At 42.5% G+C, this 26,877-nt stretch overlaps 1 protein-coding gene across 1 annotated transcript; it reads left to right on the top strand.

Moving 5' to 3' along the window:
- Nucleotides 1–911: 911 nt before the first annotated feature.
- Sohlh2 (spermatogenesis and oogenesis specific basic helix-loop-helix 2) lies at nt 912–22,979 on the top strand. Its single transcript, XM_034501415.2, has 11 exons — nt 912–991; nt 7,978–8,192; nt 9,065–9,126; nt 9,209–9,313; nt 11,003–11,099; nt 14,032–14,145; nt 15,712–15,859; nt 15,982–16,070; nt 16,896–17,017; nt 20,787–21,043; nt 21,886–22,979. The coding sequence occupies exons 1-11, from the start codon at nt 944–946 to the stop codon at nt 22,030–22,032; spliced, it is 1,404 nt and encodes a 467-aa protein (XP_034357306.1). The 5' UTR covers nt 912–943; the 3' UTR covers nt 22,033–22,979.
- The last annotated feature ends 3,898 nt before the right edge of the window (nt 22,980–26,877 follow it).

Consider the following 26,877-nt stretch of genomic DNA (forward strand, 5'->3'; position numbering starts at 1 on the left):
ATTTGCTGGATAGAGCAAGTCTGCCTCAGATCTGCCTGCCTTTGCCTCCCCAGTGCTGGAATTAAAGGTGGGTGCCACACCACCTGGTCAGTTTTCTCTTAATATTTTCAGCCCTCAGTTGGTAGAATCATGGATGAAGGAGGATCCCTCTGTCTCACCTCTTTCCATCCAAATAGCAGAGAGGCACAGGACTATGTCTGCATACTCTGATGACCTAAATCAGACCCCCCAGAGCAGAATGCAACAGTAGCTCAGGAGACCCTGAGGGCTTGCTGGGAGACAGACCACCTACAGTGGTGGGACACACAAAGCTCTTCTGTGTTGCATTGGAGTGAGCTGCGTCACCACAAAATAGGTTTCTAAGCATTAGAAAAACCTAGACACAGTAACAAGAGGAAAAGATCTTGTTTCAATAGGTCTCCAGAAAATGCTGAACCAGGGCTGAATAATGCATTCGGTTCTCATGTCAACAGTCACAAAAAAAAAAAAAAAAAAAAAGTCTTCATTGCCTCAGTTTCTAAGCTGAGAAAATGGGGACAATGTATTAAATCTCAGTACAAAACAGAGCGATTGCCCAAAAAAAAAAAAAAAAAAAAAAAAAAAAAAAAAAAAAAAAAAAAAAAAAAAGTCCTGAATTATAGAAACTGCCATAAGAGCGCTGTCCATACAGATGCTCAGGCGTCAGACGAAAGTATTTTTTTTTAAATCAGAGGAACACGCGCTTCTGTAGAAAGCAAAGCTGCTGGCCCATCCCAGGCATCGCAGTCCATCCTCTGCCCATGCGTAGTCGAGCCTTGCAGGCCAGCCCGAGGAGTGAGTGGCGTGCCTGGGGTGTCACGTCACTCTGCCCAGGGCTCCCACAGTCCCTGGGGCGCCGCTCCCTGCCTCTTGCTCCGCCCCTCACAGAGCGGGCCCGCCAAGAAGCTGCAGAGCAGTGGGCGCCATGGCCGACCGGATCAGCACTGGGGAGCTAGGCCGCAGGCCAGCGCAGGTAGGACCTGGTGGGAGGTGGTTGTGAGCATCACCCGAACCTAAACCAGCAGGCCCAGCCCTGCAAGCGTTCACCCAGGACAGGCTCCATCAAGGGCCTGGGGCCGCGCGCTCCGGAATGGGGAGGTTACTTCGGGCAAGCAGGCCACAGGGCCAGACTTCGAACCCTTGACCCTGGAGCTCGGAACTGAACCCCGGGAGGGTCTTGGAAGAGGGAGACCAGAGTTGAGCTTTGCTACGGGAAAGGTTTGGGCTTCAGGAACGGAACGCGCATTTATCTGCGTTTATTTCCGGCTTTCCTGTCCCTGAACTGTTAGCCTCACGAAGATGGCGACCCAAAGTGGCCTTGCTCAAACAAAGCCTGCTTGCCAGTGTACGCAGTGCTCGCACCCTGCGGATAGAGGTCCCAGAAACGCACCTCAACCAGACCCTTGGTGACCCACAGGGGAACTGTACCAGATTTAAAAAAAAAAAAAAAATGGAACGTGAACTTCAGGCCGGGTGACTTTTGCCCAGGATGCCCCACACTTTCATGGCCCAAAGGGTTGCTTTGAATTCCGGGCCTGGTCTGGGCTATGGTGTGAGGCCCTGCTTGTAAGACAAAACAAAACAGAGTGGAAAAACTGATGGCGTAGAGAAGCGTAGAGGACAATTACTCACCCGGGAAAGCAGAGCCAGCGGAGGTATCCGTTGTTTCACAGATCTTTTCGGACAATACAAAGGACACTTGAACCTAGATGAGTTTTGTTAACGCCCCCATCCCAACCCCATCCCCACCCCCAGAAGGCTTTGTCTACTTAATCTTCTGACCCCCTTAAGAACAAGCTTCTGGAAAATGAATTATTTCTGTAGGTATTTAACGGGTTTCGGTAATTCTAGGCGAGGTGTTTGTGCGTGCGCGAAAGCTCCAAGGAAAGGGACTTCAGTGGCGCGGGATGAAGCAAAACTGCACAAAAGAGAATTCTGAATAAAATACCTGATTATCTAGAACACAATTAAGAATGGATTCTGACACTACGCAGTGTGGAGTCCCCACTGAATTTTGCGATCCTCTGCAAAAACAGCAGCATTGCTCAGTCTCTCCAGATAGAGTTACAACTCTGGATTTCTGGGAAACCGGAGGCCAATGATGCCCTCTGAGAGTTCAGGCCTAGGCAGCGGCTGCTGCTGATTGTCAGCGCTGCTCTCTGTGATAAGAGTGACACAAATAACAACTCACTAAAATGTAGGGGTGATTTGTACTAAGCACTTCAGCACTTGCTGTTACTAATTAAGGGTTTAGACCACCATGGATTACAGATGGAAATCTAGCGCCTTCCAGTCGTTGAGACTGCAGTACCCTGAATGTGCAGTCTGAAACCAAACAGTTGATAAGAACGTTGGCCGTGGTGCGACCTTATAAAACTGCCCATAATTAAAGGATGTGTGGCAGGGTATTAATAGGCCATACCCCAAGAGAGCATGGGAGCTCATCTTCACTTCATTTTTTTTTTAAATTTCCCAATGAATATGTATTTTTAAGTGCACTAAGCAATTCAAATTGTACAAAAAAAAATTGCTGTCAAATGAAATCTAGCCAATTGTGTTCTTAGGTAGAAATCACAGACCTGTTAAAATGCAGTTTTGCACGTGAGAATATGCTAGGGTTTTCCATTTCTTTTATTATTGGCAAGCCTTATTTATTGCCTGTTTGCAAACACGACACCATCAACAAGATACTAAGTAAATATTCAGATTCATATTGCTTACACTCTGCTAAATTTACATGACTGGATAGTGTACTTGTCTGGCATCCTTACTATTCTAATTTGTGTGACTACTGACACCCTGAATACATTGTAGCTCTGTACATCAGGGAAAGACGCTCAAAACTCTCGGGATGGCTTTGTTTTGTACCGTGTGCCTCAGCACACAGGACTTGGCAAACGTTAGACTCCTGCACAAAGCGTGGCTTCCTGTGCTGCTGCTTTCCCTCCCCTGTCTGCATTAACCCCCAACTCCTCAGGCTCTTCCCTACGTCGCTACCCCTTACAATTCTAGCTCTTGACTCTTCTGCACAAAACCGGGGACGCTCAGAGTGAAGCCTGAGAGGGGACTCGTGTAGTTAGAGCACCAGGTGCCATCTAGAAAAAAAAGGTTCAAATAGGTATCTGCTTCTGTTCTCTGCCCTTCTCAGAGCCCTGTGAGTCAGGAAGTGCAGAGAACAGAGCTACCTAGAGCTGTCTCTGCTGCCCAGACTGAATGCATCCTCTATGTAATTCCTTTTCTCATCCTGTCTGATTAAATGGGAGTGTGTGTGTGTCCTTTGTGCTCAGGTTTAGTATTTAAGAAAATATAGAGATGTCTACCATGTGCTGTGGGTCTGCCCTTCAGATGCAGATTGTATCCCTCACATAGAGCCAGTAGTGATACCTGGAACCAAAAGGCAGTTGCTGGTCCCTACCTGGAAGCCTTTGCTCCCTTGGCTCCACATCAGACTGTTGGGGTAGGCTGGTAACCAAGGCTCACACACTGTTCTGCATTCCAAGGATTTTACACCCTGTATCCTGGGCCACAGAGAAGGTATGGAAGGCCCTGTGCACAGGCTGGCCCTTCACCTGTGTTCACTGCTTCTGCCCAGTAGACTTTACCTGTGGCAACAGTAATTATCAAGCACAATTAAGCCGGAACACGAAGTGGAAAGATGTTTGAGAAGACTAAGAGAACAGAACTTCCTAATATGAAGTTCTACAAATTAGCCCTTCCCCAAGCCCCTGGTTTATACCCATTTTTAATGTCATTATTCTTACCACATTGTTTTGTTCTCAAATGGCCCAGTGAGAGAAATATCAACCGTATCAGAATAAAAGAAAACTTAGTGGGCTGGAGAGGTAGGCCGCTTAGTTGGTAGAGTGCTTGCAGCTCAAGCATGAGACCCTGAGTTTGGCACCTTGTACCCCTATAAAAGCCTGATGCAGCAGCATCTGTTTGTAACTCCAGAGCTGGGGGAAAGGAGACCGAGACAGGGAGATCCCTGGAGCTTGTTGGCCAGCTATTCTAGCCCAAGGTGAACCCAAGTTCCGTGAGAGACTTTGACTCAAAATACAAGGTAGAGAGTAACTAACGAAGACACACTCACACCCATCACATACACAGGTGCATACACATACACCTTCTATACACGCATATCACCTACACATACCACTCACACATACACCACATATACACTCACTCATACCCAACATATACACCATACAGATATTATATACATACCACATAAACACATGCCACATACACCACATACATAATATATTTCACGAACACTCTCAACAGAAACATATCACTTTAGGGCTACCCTATCTGTATCATATAGATTATATTGGCTTATTGGTAGTTGCTTCAACTAAATCCATTATTTAAAAACAACAAAACTATAACCCTCATATAGCTGCTCTCACAACCACTTATTACTGATTGTTACAGCAGCTCAGCTTTAGGGGTTTCAGGAAGGTGCTGGAATAGAATTAATCATGTGATACAGTATCGTTAGACAACAGATAATAATGAGTTGCACCCGAAATGCAACTGGACCTATGGTGTGGTTTTCAGAGGAAGTCAAAGAGGTCACAGGGGCCTTGGTGTTCTACCTATGTCACTGCAGTTTCCAGAAGCTGAGACAGGAGGATAGCATCTTTAAAGCCAGCCTGGGCAGCATACCAAGGGTGTTGTCTCAAGTAATGAATGGATTAGTTATTTTTAAAGGTAAAGGCTATGGTATGTTTTCGAAAATATTAGGGTATTTGAGGAAAATAAAAGTAAGTTTGGTAAAGTAGGCTGATGTCAAATTGCCAAAAACAAAACCAGTTAACCAAACAAAAGCCCCTACATGTTAATGAGTGGGCATTTTTATCCTTTCTGATGGTAGGCGAGAGAGTGGCTCCTGCCTGTGGATTGAGCATAAATGCGTTCTCTACCTCCTCTGTTCTGAACTACACAGCAGAAGGCCCTTTTGAAATAATGAAGCCTCAAGCGAGTAAATATCACAGAATAAGAAAGGGGAGGGTCTCTACATTGAGACCTAAGGAGACTCGACTACAGAATGCAATGCATGGTTCTTGACAGAATCTTGGCTGCAACACAGCAGTTTCTCTCACAACCTAAAATCCACAGTCAGGCTTAAAATCTAGACAGCAATGGATCACATGCCCACTCAGAGGAAGGCTACATCTCTAAAGACAGGGAGAGAAGAGATGCTGGGTGAAACAGAGGGTGGACAGGACCACACATGTGCAGGGGCTGATCACCTGCTGTGGAAGTAGCTACATGCAGAACACCTGGAGCGAGGATTCTTGCGCTCCAGCCTGTGAAAGGCTTTCTATGGCAAATAAGCTCCAGTTGGGACCCAGGTTCCCAGTGTGTCTTTCCCAGTCCTCTGTGTTGCCAGGAACAGGAGCAGGCACAGCACTGGACTCTGCTCTTCAGCCTGTTTTCCAGTTTCCTGCTCTCTCACAATGGACCCAAATCATATTCACAGCCATTCAGTCCTTGGTTCCTAAGTTTTTAAAGCATAGGCAGCTGCATCAGTCACGTACATTGTGACCTGCTTTGCTATGAAATTCACATCCCAGTGTGTCGAAGTGAGGAGATGGAGCTGTTCCAAGGTGATTAGGTCACAAAGTTACGTTGCTGTTAAGAGTAAGATTAGTATTCCCGAATAAGAGGCCCACAGTGGACTCATCAGCCCTTGTACCATGTGAGAGCACACTAGACATTGCCTTCTCTGAACCAGAATCATAGTTTCACTCGATGCTGGACCTGCCAACACCTTAATCTTGGACTTTCCAGTCTTCAGAGTGGCAAGAAATGAATTTGTTTTGTTCATAAGCAGCCTTGCTTTGGTTCTTTTAAAATAGCAAGCTGGAAAGGTTAGGACAAAAGAGAATACAAATAAATGTTTGAATCCTAATTTGCAAGGCTGAGGAGCTAGTGTGGTTAATAAAGTGCTTATGTGTAAGCATGAGGATGTGAGATTTCTACGGAAAGACCAGGCACAGCAGCTCATGCCTGCAACCTCCTACTCCCCTGAACTGGGAAGACAGAGACAGGGGGAGCCCCTGAAAATCACTAGTCAGCCAGTTTAGTCAAATCTATGAGCTCCAGGTTCAGAGAGAGACTCTGCCTCAAAAAATGAGATGAAGAGCAACAGGAAGAAAGCCCATGCAGACTTCCACCCACCACATGCACGCGCACACACGGGCAGTCCCACAGTAACACACAGCAGGTATGACTGTGCTCATGCAATTCTAGCTCTGGGGAAGTGGAGATTTGGTGATTCCTGGCCAACCAACCTATCATACTTAGAAAAATTCAAACTCAGTAGAAGAACAGCCCCCAAACACAAGGTAGACAATACCTGAAAAATGACACTCAGAGTTGTCCTGTGACCATCACACAAAGCAACAAATACATGCACACACAGAGACACAAGTAAAATTTGAATTTGTATCTTCAAAGAAGTGACCACGTCCTAAACATAATGGGTTATTTAGAAAATAAAACCTTAAAAATTCACAATTCATATTACATTCAGTACTTTTTAAAGGACAAAAGATCAAGAAACCTTTCTGGGAAGATTATTCTGTCCCAGAGAAATGGAGAAAAAGAATCTACCTAGGTTCCTAGCATTTCACAAAAGATTCCTAAAGAGGGAAAGTGATCTGTGATTGCAGAAATATTACCTGTTTCCAGAGCAGGTAATAAGTGCTTATCGGCCATACAAAATCACCCAAAGAAAGCAAAGTTGTTTGGTGCTTTCAACTGCCACTCTGAATATCACAAGTTGATGGACCATTGTCTTCAAAATTCAGAGACAGTGATTTTGACTCAGACCAGCTAGAACTAGCCCTGACTTGTTAGAACACCACAACAGAATTTTCAGGCAAGAAGAATCTCCTGAGCCTGTACTGAAATTCAGTAAAGTAGATCCCAGGAAGAGCAAATACAAGCTACAAGGAACAGTATAGATAAAAGAAATGACAGCAAAAATCATTGCACGTAAATATTAATTACAAACACACACACAAAAATGAAATACAGTCTTAAATCCCAGGCATTGCCAGCAGAAGTGCAGCCTTGCTTGTATGGAGAGAGACAAGGGTCTCACTGTCCACCCACGGTTTGCATGTGGCCAAGTGTTGTTATGACAAGTCCCAACACACAGTCATAATCTCACTTTAAGCATTATGAAGTGTTTTGTGTGGTTTGCCTGTATGTATGCTTGTGTGTGGTATATGTACCTGGTGCCTCTGAGGCCAGAAGAGGACACCATATTTCTTGAGGGCACCTTAAGGCAACAGCCTTAAGCTCCCACATGGGTGCAGAGAACAAATCTGGGTACTCTGTAAGGGTAGGCAGAGTGTTTAGCTACTGAACTATCACTCCAGCACCACATTTAGATTTTTTAAAAAATTAGTTCTCTGGAATGTGTTTTTAACCAAAATAAATAATATGTGACTCGCCGATTTGCCTTTTTCACAAAATACATCTTCCAGGAGAAAAGTCTGATTAAGAAGCTCGATCAAAAGAACCTTACCTGTTGCTTGGTAGTGGCTCATGCCTTTAGACCCAGCATTAAGCAGGCATGGGTGGGCAGATCTCTGTTCAAGGCCAACCTGATCTACTGATCGAATTCCAGGACAGTCATGGGTACACAAAAAACCCTGTCTGTAAAAAGCTGGAATAATAATAGTAATAATAATAACAACAACAATAATAAAGAATCTTACTGTTAATGGAATAAGAGAGAAGTTTTAAGGAAAGCACACTATAATGGCCTTAGTGGGCAGGATCTTACTAAAGTAGCTGGATGCTCAGACCCATCCACGGAAGCAGTGAAGAGCTTCCTGCCCTCAAGTGCCTAGTTTGGGGTCGACTGTCCTGCTCCTTGAGTTATTTGTCACTCTTATTTGGTAATTACATGTGGCCTCTGCTTCCTCCCTTCTCTTTTAGGGCAGAGTAGACCTTTTGCTAGTTGGAGATGCCACAAGATACTTCCTGGCTGGCTCTGTGCAGAAGTTCTTTTCCAGCACAGCACAGATCACCCTGACCATTAGCAACGTGAAGAAAGTAGCCACGCTTTTGGCTGCTAACTCGTTTGACATAATTTTCTTGAAGGTGACTTCCACCCTAACTGCGGAGGAGCAGGAAGCCGTCAAATTAATTAGGTAAAACTTTTCAAGTCTTGACCTAGTGTCTTTAAATTTGCTTATAAAGCCTACTTCTTAAATGCATAAGATATAATATATTGATATATTTGATTGATATACAGTATATTGATATACTTGACATCAAATTAGTCCACCGTGAGCTTTAAGATAAAGCATGTCTTCATGAGTAGAAGTTTCATAGTGCAGTTCTATGGCAGGTTTGACATGCCATTGTAAGAATTAGCATGCCAACTTGAGCAGGAATAGGCATGAGTGACATCAGAGAGGTTAACTGATCATAGAAAATTATTTGGTATAATGCTGATATTAATCCCATAGGCATGCTTTTTAAATAACTGTCAGTACAGTGGTTCCTCTTTTCAGAGTTGATTAAGAGTTCTGAAGGATTTTAAAGCAAATGAACATTAACCATTCTTTAATGTTGAAATATCTAATCAAGTGTTTCCTGCTTATGATTCTTAAAAAAACTTGAAAAATTCAAAATTCTAATTTCTCTTCTTGTATTATTTGGGATTTTTCGTCTTAAATTATACATGTGTATCTTTTTCAAACACACACAGAGGTATGTGTTTTAAGTTTTATATAAATTATTATTCCTATAGTGGTCTTGAAATGTCCTCTGTTCCTCAACCTTTTTAAACTCATGAGGAGTTTGAAAATGTGGATGAGGTTAGGTTGCTCTCTTCAGTTAGAAAGAACAGTCCATCACACCCTCACTGATTTGAGATGCTGAGTTTATTTTTTCCATCATTTTAAATTCTCAAAGTTAAAGGCATCTCTAGTTTAGTTTCTAGTAAGTTAAGCTGGCAAGTCTGATGTAGTTGTTCTTTGTGTGACTATGTTGCTTCATTGTAACACTTTCCCCTCAGATCTGGCAAGAAGAAAAACACACATTTGCTGTTTGCTTTTGTATTTCCTGAAAAATTTAGAGGTATGTATTTGACTGCCTGCTATAACATGTATTTTGTTTCCAAATAGAAATTACAAGGTTGGTGTTAACATGATTTCTGTAGGCCATCTTTCAGAATATGGAGCTGATATTAGTTTCAGTGAGCCGCTGACCTTGGAAAAAGTGAACACTGTGGTAAACTACTGGAAAACATATTTCACAAATACGGGTGAGTTAAAAATACATTTATAAAGGTTTAAAAATTGTCATTAAAATTCTATAAAACCATGTTTGCATGTTTCTAAATTGATTTCCCACTTATACCTTTTATTGTGAATTAACAATTTGCTGTGTATCTTATAAGAGTGTATTTTTAATCATAGCCAGGAAATACAAGTAAATAAGGAGTAAAAAAAATCTTTTGTTTTTTATTTTCAAGAGAGTCAGAAATTTCAAATGAGTTAGTTACATGATAACTATGTGATGAAGGGCTCTGTTTTTGTTTTTGTTTTGGTTTTTTTTTTTTTTTGTTTGGGATTGTTACTATGTTTCTTTTCATTTGGTAACCAACTAACCGTCATATCTTTGTTATTAAAATACAATTGATCAGGCTACCTCATTACAGAGATATCCAAAAAGTAGAGCATTAACATGGAATTGCACAGTAACTCCATTGCAAACATTTCATAATTATTTACCTCTTTAATGCATGCACAGTCATTCTTTGTCTTTCATAATTTTAGATACAAATCATTAATGACAATGCCTCAATAAGACCTCTTCTTTGTAATCCCTTTACTGATTGTATTGTGTGCATTGCAACATTTAAACACTAATTAATTTAGCTTGCCCTAAAGTGGCAGTAGGTAGCCTCTAACTCCTGGAATTCATGTAGTTCAATAATTATTTTTGCTTGATATATGCTGAAATACTAGCTGAGAAATCTTTCAGAATTAAGTTGGTATCACATGGAAAACATTGGGCAAGGAGTGGAGAGTTTTTGATATGTCATATGAGTAAAATCTGAAGACCTAAGATAAAGTTTGATGGCTATATTGACAATACTGTATAGATACTTGTGACTTATTGAGGCCAACTGTTTTAAGTGTTTTCAACACATGCACAAGAAAATAATTATATAAGGTGATAAACACAAATTAACTTGATTGTGCTATGTTTACGTTGTATATGCTTATCAACTAGACACACTGCAAATACACGCACATACCACATTATATTTCCATAAGGCTAGCAACCTTTTTAAAACTTAAATTTTATATTTTCTTGAAACATACTGAGGACTATTGTATATGTAAATTTACATTCTAGAGTGAGCGTGTCTGCCTCTTTATAGTGCTAGTTTTCAATGGTCAGAGTAGTGAGTGCTCTTTGTGGCACCTCCTCTCAACACACCCTCTTCCCCAACCCTACCCACTGTGGCTTCAGAGTTCTTTCTGGGTGTGACTAAGCATGTGGTCAGGGTCCCTTTGCAATCTGTTTTATGATCTTCGGTCAAACAGCAGCTGTCCAGCACCTGTCCAGCACCTTTGATGGATCCCAACCAATCTCCAGTTGATTTATCATTGGTCCAAGGACTAACAGCTGCAGATTTTTTTTATGGCCCTGAAGCCATAACTTGACAGTGCAGTTGCTTGACATTTACTTATAAATAGGAAGGTGATACATAAACTCAGTTGGGGACGCTTTATAAAAATGTCACTTAGAAGGTTCTTACTGGTAAGAGGATGTCCTGGGGTGCAGTGTGTGCAGCCTTTCAATGGTACTTTCTAATCTTAGTGATTTTATGCTTCATGGACTGAAACCCATCACTTGCTTTCTATTTTTAAAACCCTGCTTTGTAAAAATAATTGGCAGTGAATTTATGATTAAAATGAGCCTCTTTCCAAACTTTCAATAGATATGGAAAACACTGAGTTGCCTCCAGAATGCAGACTGTACTTCCAGACTTCCTGCAGTGAACTCGGAGGACATTTTTCTACAGATGTGTTTTTTTGGTTAGTTTTATTTATTTATTTTTTTTACTTTTCCATGTCACCTATGTTTACTGTGTACATTTTATTAAAGATACTGCAGAGAACTTAATAATAAGACACCTGCCCAAGTGCTGAGTGTGGTGCAGAGAGAAGGGTTCTTCCCTGGAAGACAGGTGACAGTCTTCTGTTTCAGATTCTAGAGTTGAGATCATGGGTACACCTCACAAGATGATTCTACTCGGTTTAAGAAAGCACACTGATATTCAAATAAAATAACAGCAGATTCCCCCTTTTAACCATACATTCAAAACTCTAGATATTTGCAAAAGTGCAGCCTTACCTAGTCTATGTTTACAGAACTGTCTCCTCATTGTCTGTTTTGAACATATAAACTCAAAACTTCAACTGCTGCATGCCTGTGAGTTATAGTCTCATATATCCATTCTGTGAAGGAAACGCTTTGTTTTGTTTTTATAGGGCAATCTTTCCCTGTCTCTGTCTCTGTCTCTGACTCTGACTCTGACTCTGACTCTGACTCTGACTCTGACTCTGACTCTGACTCTGACTCTGACTCTGACTCTTGACTCTGACTCTGACTCTGTCTCTGTGTGTCTGTCTGTGTGTCTGTCTGTCTGACTGACTGACTGTCTGACTATCTGTCTGTTTCTATATCTCTGTGTGTGTGTCTTGCTTGTTCTCCTACAGGCTGTTGAACTTGGGTCAGACTCTTCCTATGTTAGCTTTGCATGTTTGATAAAAACGAGCTTCGTGTGAATGCTGCCCTCTCTCTTTACATCAAGGAGGTTTTAAATAGAGCTTAGAGCACAGGAATGGACAAGTGCTGACGCCCGTAAGTGCTGATGATGGTGAAAATTCCAGGTCAGAATGTGTACTTCTAGAATGTGTAGAATGTAGCCATCTACTGTGTGAACAAGGGAGGGACTTGACAGCCAGTTCTGTGGCAAACCAAAGATGACCTCACTTAAATGGCACATGGATAGCAAAGGCTTTGTGAATCTTATTTAGCAGCTGAGCCTTAAAGAGCTTTCTGGAAAGGTGACCCCTTATCTGCCATATGAGGTAGGGAAGGGTATTGGGAGGTTTCATTATTTTCATATGCTACATGAAAGCAGTTTTCAGTGTATACCAACTTTGAATTTTTCTTTATCCCCCCTCATAATCAAAGTAAAATTTTCAGTCAAGTTTTGCCCTTTTGGATAAAGAAAATGGAATTACAGGGCTAGGGAGTTACTGTGGTCAAGCGTGAGAACATGAGCTTCAGACCCAGAACTCAAATACAAAAGCTTTAAGGCGTGAGTGCTTAGAATCCCAGCACTGGGGTGATGAAGACAGGAGAGGCTTCTTGAGGCACCGGGCCAGCCAGCCTAGCCACCAGGTGAGCTTCAGGCCAGTCAGAGACCCTGGGGCACAGCACCCGAGCAAAGTCACCAAGGTTGATTGCTTGTGCTCTCTCTCTCTTTCTCTCTTTCTCTCTTTCTCTCTCTCTCTCTCTCTCTCTCTCTCTCTCTCTCTCTCTCTTTCTTTCTCTCTCTCTCTTTCTTTTTCTCTTTCTCCCTCCCTCTCTCTCTCTCTCTTACACACACACAGAATTATTTTTCAAAAAATTAAAAACAATATAAAACAGTACAAAAGAGGCCCATAGAGATGGCTCAGCAATTAAGAGCATTGGTCACTCTTCTAGAGGAACCAGATTCAGTTCCCTGCACCCAGTCACCCTGTCTGTGACTCCAGTTCCAGGGTTCCTGTTTCCTCCCTTGGCATCCGTGGGCTCCAGGCACATATGTGTTGCATATATATCTATAAAATAAAAATTAATAAAATAGTTCAAAACATAAAGTTCTAGATCTCAACCTTCCTAATGCCATGACCCAGTAATACAGTTCCTTATGTTGCAGTTTACCCTAACCATAAAATTATCTTTGCTGCTACTTCATAATTAATTTTGCTGTAGTTATGAATGCAATGTAAATATTTTTGGAGATTGAGGGTTGTCAGAGGGATGGAGGCCCACAGGTTGAGAACCACTGTTCTAGCTAGTAGAGTTAGAACAACATCCATTAAATCAAGTTGGAATAGAACATGTAAAGTTGCCCTGTTCTTTTCTCTGTAATGGACCTTAACTTTTAATACATGTATTTCATGTATTTAGCTGTGTTTTGCTGTATGTATGTCTGTGTACCACAGACATATAGTGCCCTCAAGAGGCCAGAAGAGAGCATCAGATACCTTGGAACTGGAGTTACAGATGGTTATGAACTGCTACATGGGTGATGGAAATTGAATCTAGGTCCATCCAGTGCTGTTAATCACTGAGCCATTTCTCTAGCTCCATGGGCCTTAACTTTTAAAGGGTAGAACAGTTGTGGTGTGATTTACAGTGGGACTGTAAGACACAGTAGAAACAATTGTGAGTAAAAACTGCATCCAATCTGCCTAATATAGCTTGCCCTGTAACATCCTCAGAATACTTAATGTTAGTTCACAGTTGGGCAGGAGCCATCTAACTTAGTCTGCTTTATAGCAGGTTGTCTAAGCATCAGCTATCACATGTAATTACCAGATACAGCTGGAAGGAGAGAGGACTGGTGTTACAATGCTTTTACAATACCATGAAGTTTTAAAAAAAAAATGTGCTATCAGTGATGGTGTGTAATTTAGCATAGCCATGGTTGATAAGATTAGAATGTCTTAGTCCTGATTATATTTGTATTTAATCAGTGTATTTTAGAATTTTGATCATTGGATGTATGATATTTTGAAATCTGAAGGAAATGATTCAGTACCAAATGTGTCAGGTACAGTGGTTTCATATATTCTGCTCCTTTGTATGAAGCAGGCGACATCTCTGTCTGACTAGTGAATCACTGCTCATTGTTGACAGTTGCCCGGCATTTTCTCTGTAATATGTGACATGATTCCCACTTGCTTCTAGCTCTGAACTACTGAAAAATGACAACAGACCTGGATTAAAGGCCCCGTTGTCAAGTCCAGACAGAAACAAGAAGGCTTCCTCTCTTCTTCACTCAAGCAAAGAAAAGCTGAGACGGTGTGTGCCGGTGGAGCCCGTGCTTACGGGTTACTTCTTCACACAGGGAAACTACTCCATAAGTCCCCTATTTTAACACTGCTAAAAGTCTAGATGGAACTAGTGAATGTGACCACTGAATGAATATATGGCACCGTGAGGGACCAAAGAGCTGAGTAGGCGCCACTGTGGCAGCACGACTGGAGAACAGTAACGATTCTAAGTGGTGGGAGTAGAGACACTCATCTGTAGTGCTCCTAAGTTCCCTATGTACTCAGATGTTTTCTCCATACACGTTGATCAATGAGTGATGGCATTTTCCACTGTGAAAGTGACATATCTATCTAGCAAAACTATAGAAAGGGGGGAAGTGATTGTTGACAGTTGAATCATCTATAGATAACAATGGCTTAGTGCTTTTGCTTTCAGCCCTTTTTTTGTATTTCATTCTTGTTTATAACATATTAGTCCCACTGCCAATGAAATTCTGAAAATAAGATTTATCATAATGCACTATTAGGCAACTCCTCATATTCTGCTGAGGTAGCTTTGCCCATAGAGACTCTGCTGTGTTTCATCTTAGATTCTTTTGTAAGTGAATCTTCTCTGTGTGAAACATTCAAAGCCTTCCAAGTGTCCAGCTGTTGGCTGCTCAGTGCTTTTTGCCTCTAGAATAGTTCTTGAGACAGCTCTGCAGAGTCCCGAAGATCCTGAAGCCCAATAAGAGCACCACTTCCTTTCTACCCCGACTACATGCCAAATGATACATATTTTTAGTCTGTCTGTCTTCTATTCTGAAATTAAGAGAAACTTAGGAACTTTCCTAAGACTCCAGATAGTAGTTGTCGGTCAGCCTGCACATGGAAAGACTGTAACTGGACAAAACAAGTACTCAGGGGACACACCAAGGCTTGGATCGATTGAATCGATTACATCTACATTTCCTGTGTCTCTCCTAAGACACATTCAAGATTTAGGGTCCTTTGGATTCTGGCCTGGACATTGTCTTGTAGTTTAGTTCATCTGCTTAGCAAAACTATCTTCTTACTTTCCTCCAGTTCGGGCCACAGCATGATATATGAAACTCACATGGTACAGGACACAAATGATTTATTTCTTGGTAAAAATATGGTCCAAACCTAGATCCTGACTCTTCCTGGCCTGCTAAGCTTCTACTGTGAATTTTAAAAATTACACACACACACACACACACACACACACACACACACACATATATAATCATGAGATTCTTTCATGAGGGTAGAGTGTCTGCAGATCTTCATGGGATTTGAGGGGTGTGCTTTGAACTATCTGTGCACCCTGGGCACCACAGCAGTGGGCCTGGTCTAGATGCTAGCATGGCACAGAGTCTGTACTTTGGCAGTTGTACCCTTGAGTGGGGACCCTGGGTTGTGCTTTCAGGAGTCATGAGGACTCTAGGCCTGTGGGAACACAGCCTTCCTCTTAAACAGAGATCAGATGAAGATAGGGACAGTCCATTGTCACAAAAATCTCAGGAAGAAGAATTGTTCTGTCTGATGGACAAAGAGGTGATGCTTTGTTATTTTTATACAATTGTTTGAACAGAGAACGCATCAAGTTTTGCTGCGAGCAGTTTCGCACTCTCCTGCCATATGACGAGGGAAGGAAGAACGATGTGGCTTCAGTTATTGAGGCCACAGTTGATTATGTAAAGCAGGTCCGGGAGTCTCTCTCTCCAGCCATTATGGCCCAGGTATTCAGTTTCTCAAGTCCTATTCCTGCTTCCTTGCACCAGTTTTTTATTTTTGTTTCTGTAACTGCATATTCATGTGTCTGTAGGTCTGTTTTTACAGATGCATCTTTGTACTTGTTTAGATTACAGAATCCATTCAGAGCAATAAAAGGTTTTCTAAGAGACAGACGCCCATTGAGCTGTTCCTTCCATGCACAGCCACATCACAGAGGTATGGCAAGGGTGTGTGAGTCCACAGTCTCTGTGTTTCCCTGACTTGTTCATGCTGGATGATTGTACAGGACCAAACAGGCCCAGTAAAAGCCCTGGTATTTGTTAGGGGTTCCTGAGTGTCTCCCACTACCAATACTGATCCTCTTATCACTGTGATGGACATATCTAGCATCCCCAGGGCTGGGGGCTTCCATCCTATGACACACACCCTGTTCGCCCTGAGAATTAAAATGGGGCCTTTTGACTCCATCAGTGACTCTGCTTGTCCAGCAGGGCCAGGATGGATTTTATAATTCTCTGGCAGGGCTTAAGGGCTATGGAGCATCTAAAACGAGTTAGTAAGCAGTCCTGAAATTCACAGGTACCAAGGGATGACTTCCTCACTCAAGTCTTACATGTATATGCAAGCAAAGAGAAACAAAAAAGACCTCTGAAGGATCCTCAAAGGTTCCAAGTACCACTGTGTTATATTTAAATAGTCTAGAGCTGAGACTCGTCAGGGTTTTTCAGTTCTTGATGAATAGAAAAGCTTTAAGGACCTGGAGAGATGACTCAGGAGTTAAGAGCACTGACTGCTCTTGCAGAGGACCTGGGTTCAGTCTTAGCACCCTCATGGCAACTTACTTGAGCTCCGTAGGACCTGTTGTCCTGTTCTGGTCTCTATAGGGATTGCATAGGTGTGGTACACAGATGTACATGCAAGCAAACATGCATACATATAAACAAACCTTTTAAAACACAACTTAGAAAAACCTTTGAATTCGGCACTGTTGATCTTTCTACCCAGAGATATGTACAAAGTAAATCTTTCTTGTCTTTCCAGGGAAGATGCTGTGCTGACAAGTGCTTTCTCCCCTGTGCAAGAGATCCAGCTCCTGGCTGATCAGGGCTTGAATGTGTATTCCATGCCTGCTGCAGGAGGACCTCTGAAGGAAGCTGTGAGAGGTGAGATATGCCTAACAATGTGTAGCTCACAGAGCATGTGAATGAAGGCTCTGCAGCACCTGGGTCCCCCAGAGTCCCCATTCATTTCCTGCCATAAGCACATGGTCAAGTGGAGCTGAAACATTGCCCAGTAAGTCCTGGCTTCACCATCTTGACGTATTTAAATTGAGTCTTTTAGTTCCTTTTGTGTCACTGTGGCAGAATTTTTGACAGAGTGACCTCAGGGAGGAAATATTTAACTCCTAATGCTAGAGATGGCAGAGGCAAGCATGGCACCATTCACACAGTAGGACATCACAAAGCAGGGGACTAGGGATTAGAGCAGGATTCACACAGTAGGGCTTCACAAAGCAGGGATCAGGAATCTGAGCAAGAAGGAAGCAGAGGTTGAAGGCCCCAGTTCCAACCAGATATATTCCAGCACCTAAAGGTTACACACATCCACAAAACAGTACCACCAGTTGGGGAACAAGTTTTTAAAACAGGTCTAGGGTGACATTTCAGAATCAACCACGAGAGTATCTTAGGGGCAGAAGCAATGGCTGTTCTTGCAGAGGTCCTAGGTTTAGTTCCTGGCACCCACACAGTAGTTCACAGTCTACTGTACCTCCAGTTACAGAGCCTCTGTGAGTACTGCATACACATGGTAAGCATACAGAAATGTATGTAAATACATACATAAAATAAAACATATAAATCTTTTAAAAAGTTATCCTAGAAACTGCCTCAAAACTGAATATTATTGCCAAAAAGATCTTGCTAACAGATGATAAGTATATTGATAAATTTATTTCTCATAGAAATAAAATCTAACAGGAAGCACAGTATCTCTCAGTACCCATGTAGGATTGGTTTAAAGTCCCTCTGCAGATACCAGATCTTCAGAGTCTCAAGTCCCTTCCATAAAATGAAATATCATTTGCATATAACCTGGGCATTCACTGCTGCTTATTTGAAGTCTGTTGTGGGTTGGATGACACCTGCTATACAATGTAAATTTACACAAATGATTGTTACATTACATTATTTAAGGAACAAAGTCTGTCCATATTTTGTATAGCCTCACTGTAGTTGATTGAAAAACAAAAAACAAAGGCCTTTGAATCCATGGTTAATTGAATCCCTAGCTCAATGATAGAGAAGACTGACTGTGCTCACTAGTTCAGTTCTGACTGTGTGCTGAGCATTTAGAATGTTAATGTATTTACTTCTTTCAGGTCTTTACTTAGAGACCCTACTGTGAGTCCTTCTGAACCACCTAGTTAAAGCTGCTCATCCCTGTGTGTACACACAGTACAGACCACTCTCAGTCCACTTTCCTTTGGGATTTGTCCTCCTGGTACTTACAACCTGTGCTCTTTACTGTGGTTTGTTATTGGCCATCTTCCATTACAGTGCCAGCTCCATGAAGGTAGAGAGTTTCCCTCCTGTTTTATTCATTGCTATATTTTTAGCAGAGCAACCACACTACACTAAAGCAGCGGAGGTCAAGAAATACATACATTACAAATACCCATGTAAACACATGCAACCCTCCTTCCAGAGGTACTCTGTTATATTTTTGGTAAACCTTGGTGTTCCCACGTAGCTATGGAAATAATGGTGGGAACGAACCAAGCCAAAGGAAGTGTGTCCAGTGTGTGGCTGTTGGTGTTCCTGAAGGCTACTCTCCCCTTGGAGGAGCCAGTAAAATGTAGGCCTTCTAATAGAGTGGCTGGTGCTGAGTGGCAGGAAGTCTCCTGTCCTCAGCTTGTCTTTTGTGACTCTTTTCTGATTCCTTCCTCCAAAGAACTGTGTTGTCATAGCATCCCACGGTGCTGGGAATACCCTTGACCATCACCCTCCCAACTAATTGCAAAACTGTCCTCTGGTTCTCAGCTAGGCATCCCTGCCTCAAAGATAGCAATGCCTGGATGGATGAGATGCAGCACTTCTTTGTATAGAGGCAGACAGAATCACAGAAGCAAACTGCTCTGTTCAGTGTGTTTAAGAGCACAATAGATGCACGGTGATAGGCATATAGACATGGCATGCATGGCTATGGGACCAGGGGCAGTTCCGGGACAAATGACATTCCTACAGCTGTATCCAAAGTCAGAAGATAAGGTGACAAAGTAGAACACAGCCCTCCTTGGTCCTCCAATCAAGGAAATAAATGCAGGACACTCCAGTGGTCTATGTAGGCCTTTCTCTTGACCACTTGGGGGAAATTGGAGGAGAATAGGAAAAAACAACACATCATCCAGTTAAGCTATTCAAAGTGCCTGTGGCTCAGTGTGACATGGAATGATTCAAGTGATCCAAATTAAGTCAAATTAAGGTGGGGCCGTGCTCAATGCCTCTTAGTGATCTGTCTATATATCAATACAATACTATTTATGTTTTGTAAAACAGTGTTGGTGGCTACACGTTCAGGATTTGCTGTATGTGAGTGCTTTGTGAAATCACATCACCCACAGAGACCACTCTGGGAAAGACATAGTTATACTAGGACATGCAGCCTCAAAGAGATCTGAAGGTCAATGAGTCAGAACCTCTAATTTGGCCACTTCCTATTTGAAAAGTAACTGACTATATTAATAAATATAGATATTCCCTCTAGATTGATCATCCCATTTTTTATCTCTTAACTTTAAAAAATAGTTATTTATTTTATGTGTGTGAGTGATTCTCTGAATGTATGTATATGTACCATGTATATGCAGTATCTGTGGAGGCCAGAAGAGGGTGCTGAATCATCTGGAACTGGAGTTGGAGTTGTGAGCTGCCTGTTGTGTGTGCTGGAAACCTAACTCAGTCCTCTACAACAGTAGGGTGTGTTCTTAACCACTGAGCCAACTCTCCAGCCCTGGAGACTACTTTTAAAACATTACATGTTTTGCAAATCTTTGAATTCTAGCTACTTTATAGAACTAAAATATAACTGTGTGTTGGTCTAACCTACTTTACTTATAAGAAAAAAAAATAAGCCAAGTTTTCTTTGTAGCTGAATGTATTTTGGTTTTGTTTGCTTGTTTTGTTTTGTTTTTCTCACATTCTTCCTTGATTTAGAGGAATGGTGTTAGGGTTCTAAAACACCACCACCAAAAATCAACTTGGGGAGGAAAGAGTTTATGTCATCTTACAACTTGCAGTCCATCATCCAGGGCAGTCAGAGCAGGAGCTCAAGGCAGGAACTTGGTGACAGGCACTGAGTTAGAGACCATGGAAGAATGCACTTCCTGGCTATTTCATCTTGTTTCCTTCTAAACCCAGGACCACCAGCCTAGGGCTGGCCCTCCCACATCAATTAAGAAAGTGTACTATGGACTTTCTAGTCTTTGGGAAGAATTGTCTTTATTGGGAATCCTTTTTCCCAGATGACTCCAGCTTGTGTCATGTTAACATAGAACTAACAAGAACAGATGGTCAGTTTGGTTATGATGGTAGCCAATATCTCTGTCTGTCTGTCTGTCTGTCCGTCCGTCTCTCTCTCTCTCTCTCTCTCTCTCTCTCTCTCTCACACACACACACACACACACACACACACACACACACACACACACACACACCCTGCCTGTCCTCTGAAAGCTCTTGAGATACACGAATGCTAACGTGCAGTGCTTATATCAAGCAGTTATAGGAGCAGGCTGGGTTTTTCCACCAGTGTTTAAGAACAGTAGCTATATGCAGTATGAGGAAATGAGATAGGGGCTATGTGTTTCTAATTAGTCAGAGCCACAGAAGTGTGCACAGTGCTCACAGATACCTGTCTTCTTTCTTGTCACAGGTCAGCCAGGCTCTGTCTCAGAGAGCCCTAATGAGGATCTTTTTAAGACTCGCGTCCCCAGCACGACCCTCTCTCTGAACTCCTTCCATGCTGTCAGATACCGTTCTGCACCCATCTCTCCCCATGAGGCAGCTGCCAGGACAAACCAGAACATTTCCATTTATTTGCCACCCACTGCGCCCAGTGTGTCCAACTTTATTCCTCAGCACTGCAATGCCATGCTTTGCCCAACACGCCCATCCAGTCCCAGTTGTCTGGTAAGTGAGTAAGAGACTTCTGGGGTTTGTGAGTGAGACTGGATCCTCTCCAGCCTGTGAAGGCCCTGAGCCACTCTTGGTCTCAAAGCTCAGAGTCTGCACCCCAAGAGCTGTGTTGGTTTCTAAGTCACTCTCTGAATGGTGATAATTGCTGTAGTTAACTCAACCCATTCTTTGATCTTCATTCTCAGCTGACCCCCTAACTGCCTCTGTTGTCTCTCAGCATCAGTAGGTACCCTCACTAGATGAAAACCCATGCTTTATTCACCATTAGGCAGAGTTCAGATACCAGCAGTTTTTATGCAACAGTTGTTTGGGCTTTGACACTGTGCTTACTGGTATTTCTGGGTAAGTAATGTCTACAGACATTATGCTCACACTCATGAAGTGTCAGGGATACAACCAGAGAAGCAGGCAGCAGTGATGTGGGTTGAAGCAGGTAGAGGACATATAGTTGAGTTAGTTACTGCAGACCCGTGGAGAAGTACTTGCAGTCTAAGCCAAGATCTCAAGACAAAGAATTAACCTCACAGGGGCTCTGGAATCAGAGATGAGCAGAGAAAAAGTGTCTGGGGTAAACGGACCAGCATTATGCAGTGAAATGCATCTCTTCACTTTAATTTTTATTTGCTGGCATGTACTTACCTTATATGTCTTTTGTTGTACAGTTTTTATAAGAAAATCATTATTTTTGATATTTTTATCTTGTTTTGTTTTTTGGAGTATGTATGTGTTTGTGTGTGTCTGTGTGCTTTCAGTGCACATGTGGAGGTCAAGGACAACTCTTGGGAGCTGTTTCTTACTTCTTCCATGTTGAGGCTTCTCTCTTGTTTCTGCTGCAGTGCATTCCCGGACGTGAGCTTCCAGCCAGTTCTCGCACTGCCTCAACCAGAATCTTTCGTGGGTTCCAAGAGTCAGACTCAGACCACCAGGCTTCTCAGCAACCCGCTGGGCCATCTCCACAGCCTCAAGACAGTAGTTACTTTTAAGAAAAATTAATATTTGAAAATATGTAGGTTTAGTTGCCTGATGACGCCAGTTATCTTTATTAACTTTGATGATACAGAAATTCATTTGTGACATTGTAAGAATGGGCTAGACTCAATTAATGTGCACTTTTCTCTCCCAACAGTCCGGGGCATGTTAACAATCCATGTGTGGGGCTCATATTCTAGACCACATGTTGGGCACAGTTGTCCAGTTGAGGAAGGAGGGACAAAGAAAGATATTTGAAAGCTGCTGATCCTGTAGCCTGATAAATGTGCTAGAACCTTCCAAAGGTACATAGAAGTATGGTTGATGGCAGTGATAGCCTTGTGTTCTCAGGCATCTTCATCCATGTTGGGATTTCCCTGGCCAGAGAGCTGCAAGCAGCAGTAGCCTGAGTGACCCCCCCCACACACACACATTCATTCTACCAAAAAATAAGTGTTCACTTTGTGGAAATCATACTACAAAGAAGACCCATGTGAATGTAAGCATCTAAGGCCAGGAAGGCACATTGATCCTTCCAGGTCACCAAGCATGGCTCCTGCAGTCTGGTGATTGTTTCTGTCATTAATTTCTATTGGTATCTTTTCTAGATTTGGCGTTTTAAAGAGCCCCCTCTTCATTCATCTTCCAAACTAAAATAACCAGGGAAATATAGAGCAACACCCCTTTGTCCGGTTAGTGACTATGGATAATTGATATGCTTTCAGTTGCATTTTGCAGTCTTGTGAGTAGAATGGCAGCCAGGAGGGGCATTACTTTCCTTGCTGGACCCACACATTTCTGCTTTGTCCTTTCCTTGTATGGGGTATTTGAGCAATTGTTGGAAACAAGGAGAGAGAGAGGGAGATGGTTGTTTTATATTTCACTGAGATGTTCTTATTGGTAAAGTGTCTAGGTTTACCCTGTAATCTATTGTTTTGTTTAATAAAATGTTTTCTATTTTAATAATAGTGTGCAAGGAATTTGATTTTATTAGGTTTTTAAGAAGCTTAATAATTACTTTGGCTTTTTTTTCTGGTTATAAGTTCTTTGAAGAAGCCCAAATGGCAAACTCTGTGGATTTGGGGTACAGGGTGTGAAGGAACTTGAAGTGTCCAACTAAGGTTCTATGCCTCTTACATGGATAATGAGTGTTCATAGTCCCAGCTGCAGTTGCCTTGCATTGGAAGAGGAGTTGCTGAGATGTTTTGGATTCTGTAAGCATCGCCCTACCCTGGCTGGCCTCTTTTACTGCTGGAAACGCTGCTCGGATGGGGGTTTCTCCAGGTCAACGTGTGGATTCTGAGAGAGGCTATGGCCAGGAATTCTAGGGGGAAAGTCTCACTGAGTATGACTCCAGGAGTCATTTGTCTGCTTATTGCTCCCTCTGCCCCCATTTTCCTTTCAATGTGAACAGGAGCCTGCCTGACTTATACTTAAAGCCTTTTTATTCGAGGCCATTGATGCTAAAATTCCTCCCCTGGGGGAGACATGAGAATATCTGCTTCTCCCAAGGCCCCAAGCACAGACAAAGGTGCAGTTCCCCAAAGTTCTCTCTGAGGAGCCAATGACTTTATTAGGCTTCTTTATAAAAAGCACAGGTGAGGGTTTTTCAGGGGTGTTGGCATCCCACCAACAAAGGCTATGCCTAAAAATTCTTCATCATAGATGATAGCTGTCTTGTGGCCACCTACCTATATGGAGCACCTTTTCTCTGGTCTCCCTCAGCCATATACTCCAGCTTCTCCATAAAGCCATGTACGATCAAGGCAGTGTTGAATTCCCAAGATGGCAGTTGTGATCAGAGGCTAGTCACGTACAACAGCCAGTTCTAGACTCCTAAATTTCATGCAGGTGTCCAAAGTCTTCTAGGTTAGAATTTCATTTTTAATAAATTATGCTCTTTCAGATAAGCTCATCTCTCAACCAAAGACTTAGCAGACCTCAGCCCGTAAGATATTTTTTTTTTCATTTTGTACATGGGTGTATGTTCTGTGGTGCATGCATGGGAGTATGCAGGCACATATATGCCTGTGTGTACACATGCAGAGGCCAGAGAAAGATGTCCAGTGTCGTTCTCCATTGCTCTCTCTAGTCATCAAACCCACAGCTTCTAATTCATCTAGGCTGGCAGGCAGGCCAGCTCTTAGATTCCACTTGTATCCACCCCTGTAAGCAGATGTTACAGGCACACACAGTCGTGTTCAGTTTTGAACAGTCTTAGCTACCAACCTATCTCTCCAGCCCCAGGATCTTCTTTTAAAAATCAAGCTGGCAGGTCATGAGAGAGTATGGTATTATTTTCCTCATGAAAAATGTACAAGGAGGTTGCCTAGAGTAAATGATAGAGGAAATGATTAGCAAGATGTGGTAGATAGCCAGTGTGGAGAGGCAAAGGATGAAGGCAGACACCCATGCTTCCATCTTCTGTGGCTAGTAATGAAGTTCCCTGAGAAACTAGGAAGGCTATACTTGGCAGAATGTCATGAAAGAGTAACAGCCATAATTAGTATTTGCAGTGTGGCAGGTTGCCGTTGTGGATGCTACCTAATTGCATCCGGATACATACAGTAAGGCCAGGAGACCTGAATGGTGGATGACGTCATCCTTTTCTGATACTACATAATTCATCCCAAGGAGCCACTTGGCCAGGCTTCTCATGGTGTCCTATGGTGACAACTTCCAGAGATTTCATGTATATGGGGTAAAACCCTTAAAGACAGCACAAGAAAGCAGTGGCTGCTGTTAGGTTTTGTTTTTGTTTTTGGTTGTTTGAATCATGTGCCTCTAAATTTCTCCTTATTTCTAGCTTCTAGAAGTTTTAAAGCTTTGACAATGCCAGGTCTTTGTCCAGTGTGCAAACTAGCTGTCTGTCACACAATAAACTTCTGAGTGGCATTTGCTTCCCATTGGTCACTCCGCCATCTGGTCTGCCTGATTCTTCAGGATAATTTGCCTGGTCGGGGATTCCAGCTTGATTCCTAAAGACTGTTGATTCTCTTGTATGAATAATCACTTATCCACAGGAGTAGGAGAAATCTTGTTTGATCAGTTTCCAGGCTGCACACCCCCAGTGCTGGTACCTAGCACTCTGCACTGACAGATGAGTTAGCATATATCTGATTATCCTACCTCAACACTCCCTATACACCTAAATGGATGCAGATACCTGTAGCAGACATGGAAAAAGAATGGGTAAGCAGTCATTCTTCATTGACCCTAAACTTGGCAACATTATAGATCCATTAAAACAACAATAACAACAATAACAAAAATCATTCTGACTCCATCGAGAGAGGAGAGAGGGGAAGCTATATTTAGGGACTATTTAGAGGGAGTGGAAACTGTGAAGAAAGCTGTTTTTGAATTTGTATTAAAGGATCTCTACCTAGGGATCCATGCCATTTGCAGAACCAAACCCAGACACTATTGCTTATGCCAAGAAGCACTTGCTGACAGGAGCCTAGTATGGCTGTCCCCCGAGAGGCTCTGCCAGAGCCTGACCAATACAGATGCAGATACTTGAACATGGGGACCCTAGTGGCATAGTTAGGGGAAGGACTGAAGAAGCTGTAGGGATTTGCAACCCCATAGTAAGAACAACAGTATCAACCAACCAGACCCTCCAGAGCTCCCAGGAACTGAACCACCAACCAAAGAGTACACATGGAGAGACCCAGGACCCCAGCTGCATATGTAGCAGAGATGGCCTTATCCAGCATCAGTGGGAAGGGAGCCCCTTGGTCCTGTGAAAACTGGATGCCTCAAAGTAGGAAAATGGTAGGGTGGTGAGGCAGGTGGTGGAGTACCCTCATAGAAGCAGGGAAGGGGGATGGGATAGGGGGGTTGTGGAAGGAAAACTAGGAAGGGGGAGAACATAACATTTGAAATGTTATAAGTAACCAAAAAAGGGGGGGTATTGTTTAAAGTAGACTACCATTGTAAAACAGTGAAATGGCCAGCCTGGGCTGATTGGTACCAGTCCCCGAGCCTTGTGGCAGTTTTCTGTCTAGCTCTTAGGAGTACCACTGGCCTCTGGCTCTCCCTCTCTGTTTTGTGGGTTCCTAGGTATGTGGAATGAGGAAGCAAAGAGGGAACTCCTGAATCACCTTGATTAATCTGATATCAAGAGCTGTTTTCATCACCATGGAAACACAGAACCATGTGCAAGACTGAGAAACTCCTTATCTCTATTTTTTAAGGTTGGTTTTACATTCCAGGATAATCATCTCTCTGGAAACAATAAAATAATTGGAGAACACAGGCAGCTGTGATTGCTTTAGCAACAAGATCTTGTATGCTGCTGCAAAGTGTTTCTCAGACTCTTACAAAGCTTTTTAAGGATGCTTTTCTCAACAAGAAGGTTATTACTAGGAAGTCCAATTATGAAGCAGGCATACTGTGTGGTAAGTAAGATTTCAGAGAAATGGGTTTCTAGAATGTCTGGTCAACTTGTTTTGAAAAGTGGTCTTTGCAAACAAATATTTCTTGTCAGTTTAATTTTTTCCAGATAGACATGAGGTTGCATGAGAGAAGAACTGATAGCATTTTATAAAACATTAAAATCTTATTCCTTTCAGCCTGCTGTAGACTGTTCCCATGACCTTCAAAGTAATAGCCTAATTTTAAAAATCAGACTTAGAGCATAGGCAAAACTGCATCATTTAAAAAACACCCAAAACAGGCTTAAATCTTGCAAGTGTCTCAAGGATTACTTTCCCCACAGACTCAACTCAAGTTTGAACTAGGAACTATCGAAAAGTAAGATTCCATATGTGCACTTGAGTCGGTACACAGAGCCTAGAAGGTACTGATCTGTACTCTGCTTTAGGCTTATCCTGGTATTCTCCTGTGCCATGCTA

The sequence above is a fragment of the Arvicanthis niloticus genome, chromosome 4 (assembly GCF_011762505.2).
Source record: "Arvicanthis niloticus isolate mArvNil1 chromosome 4, mArvNil1.pat.X, whole genome shotgun sequence".
In the NCBI taxonomy this organism is placed as follows: domain Eukaryota; kingdom Metazoa; phylum Chordata; class Mammalia; order Rodentia; family Muridae; genus Arvicanthis; species Arvicanthis niloticus.

Coding starts and splice junctions, on each gene's coding strand:
- Sohlh2 (XM_034501415.2), top strand. CDS start 944: ATGGCCGACCGGATCAGCACTGGGGAGCTAGGCCGCAGGCCAGCGCAG. Junction 9,127..9,208: donor ATTTCCTGAAAAATTTAGAG/GTATGTATTTGA, acceptor TGATTTCTGTAG/GCCATCTTTCAGAATATGGA. Junction 9,314..11,002: donor AACATATTTCACAAATACGG/GTGAGTTAAAAA, acceptor AACTTTCAATAG/ATATGGAAAACACTGAGTTG.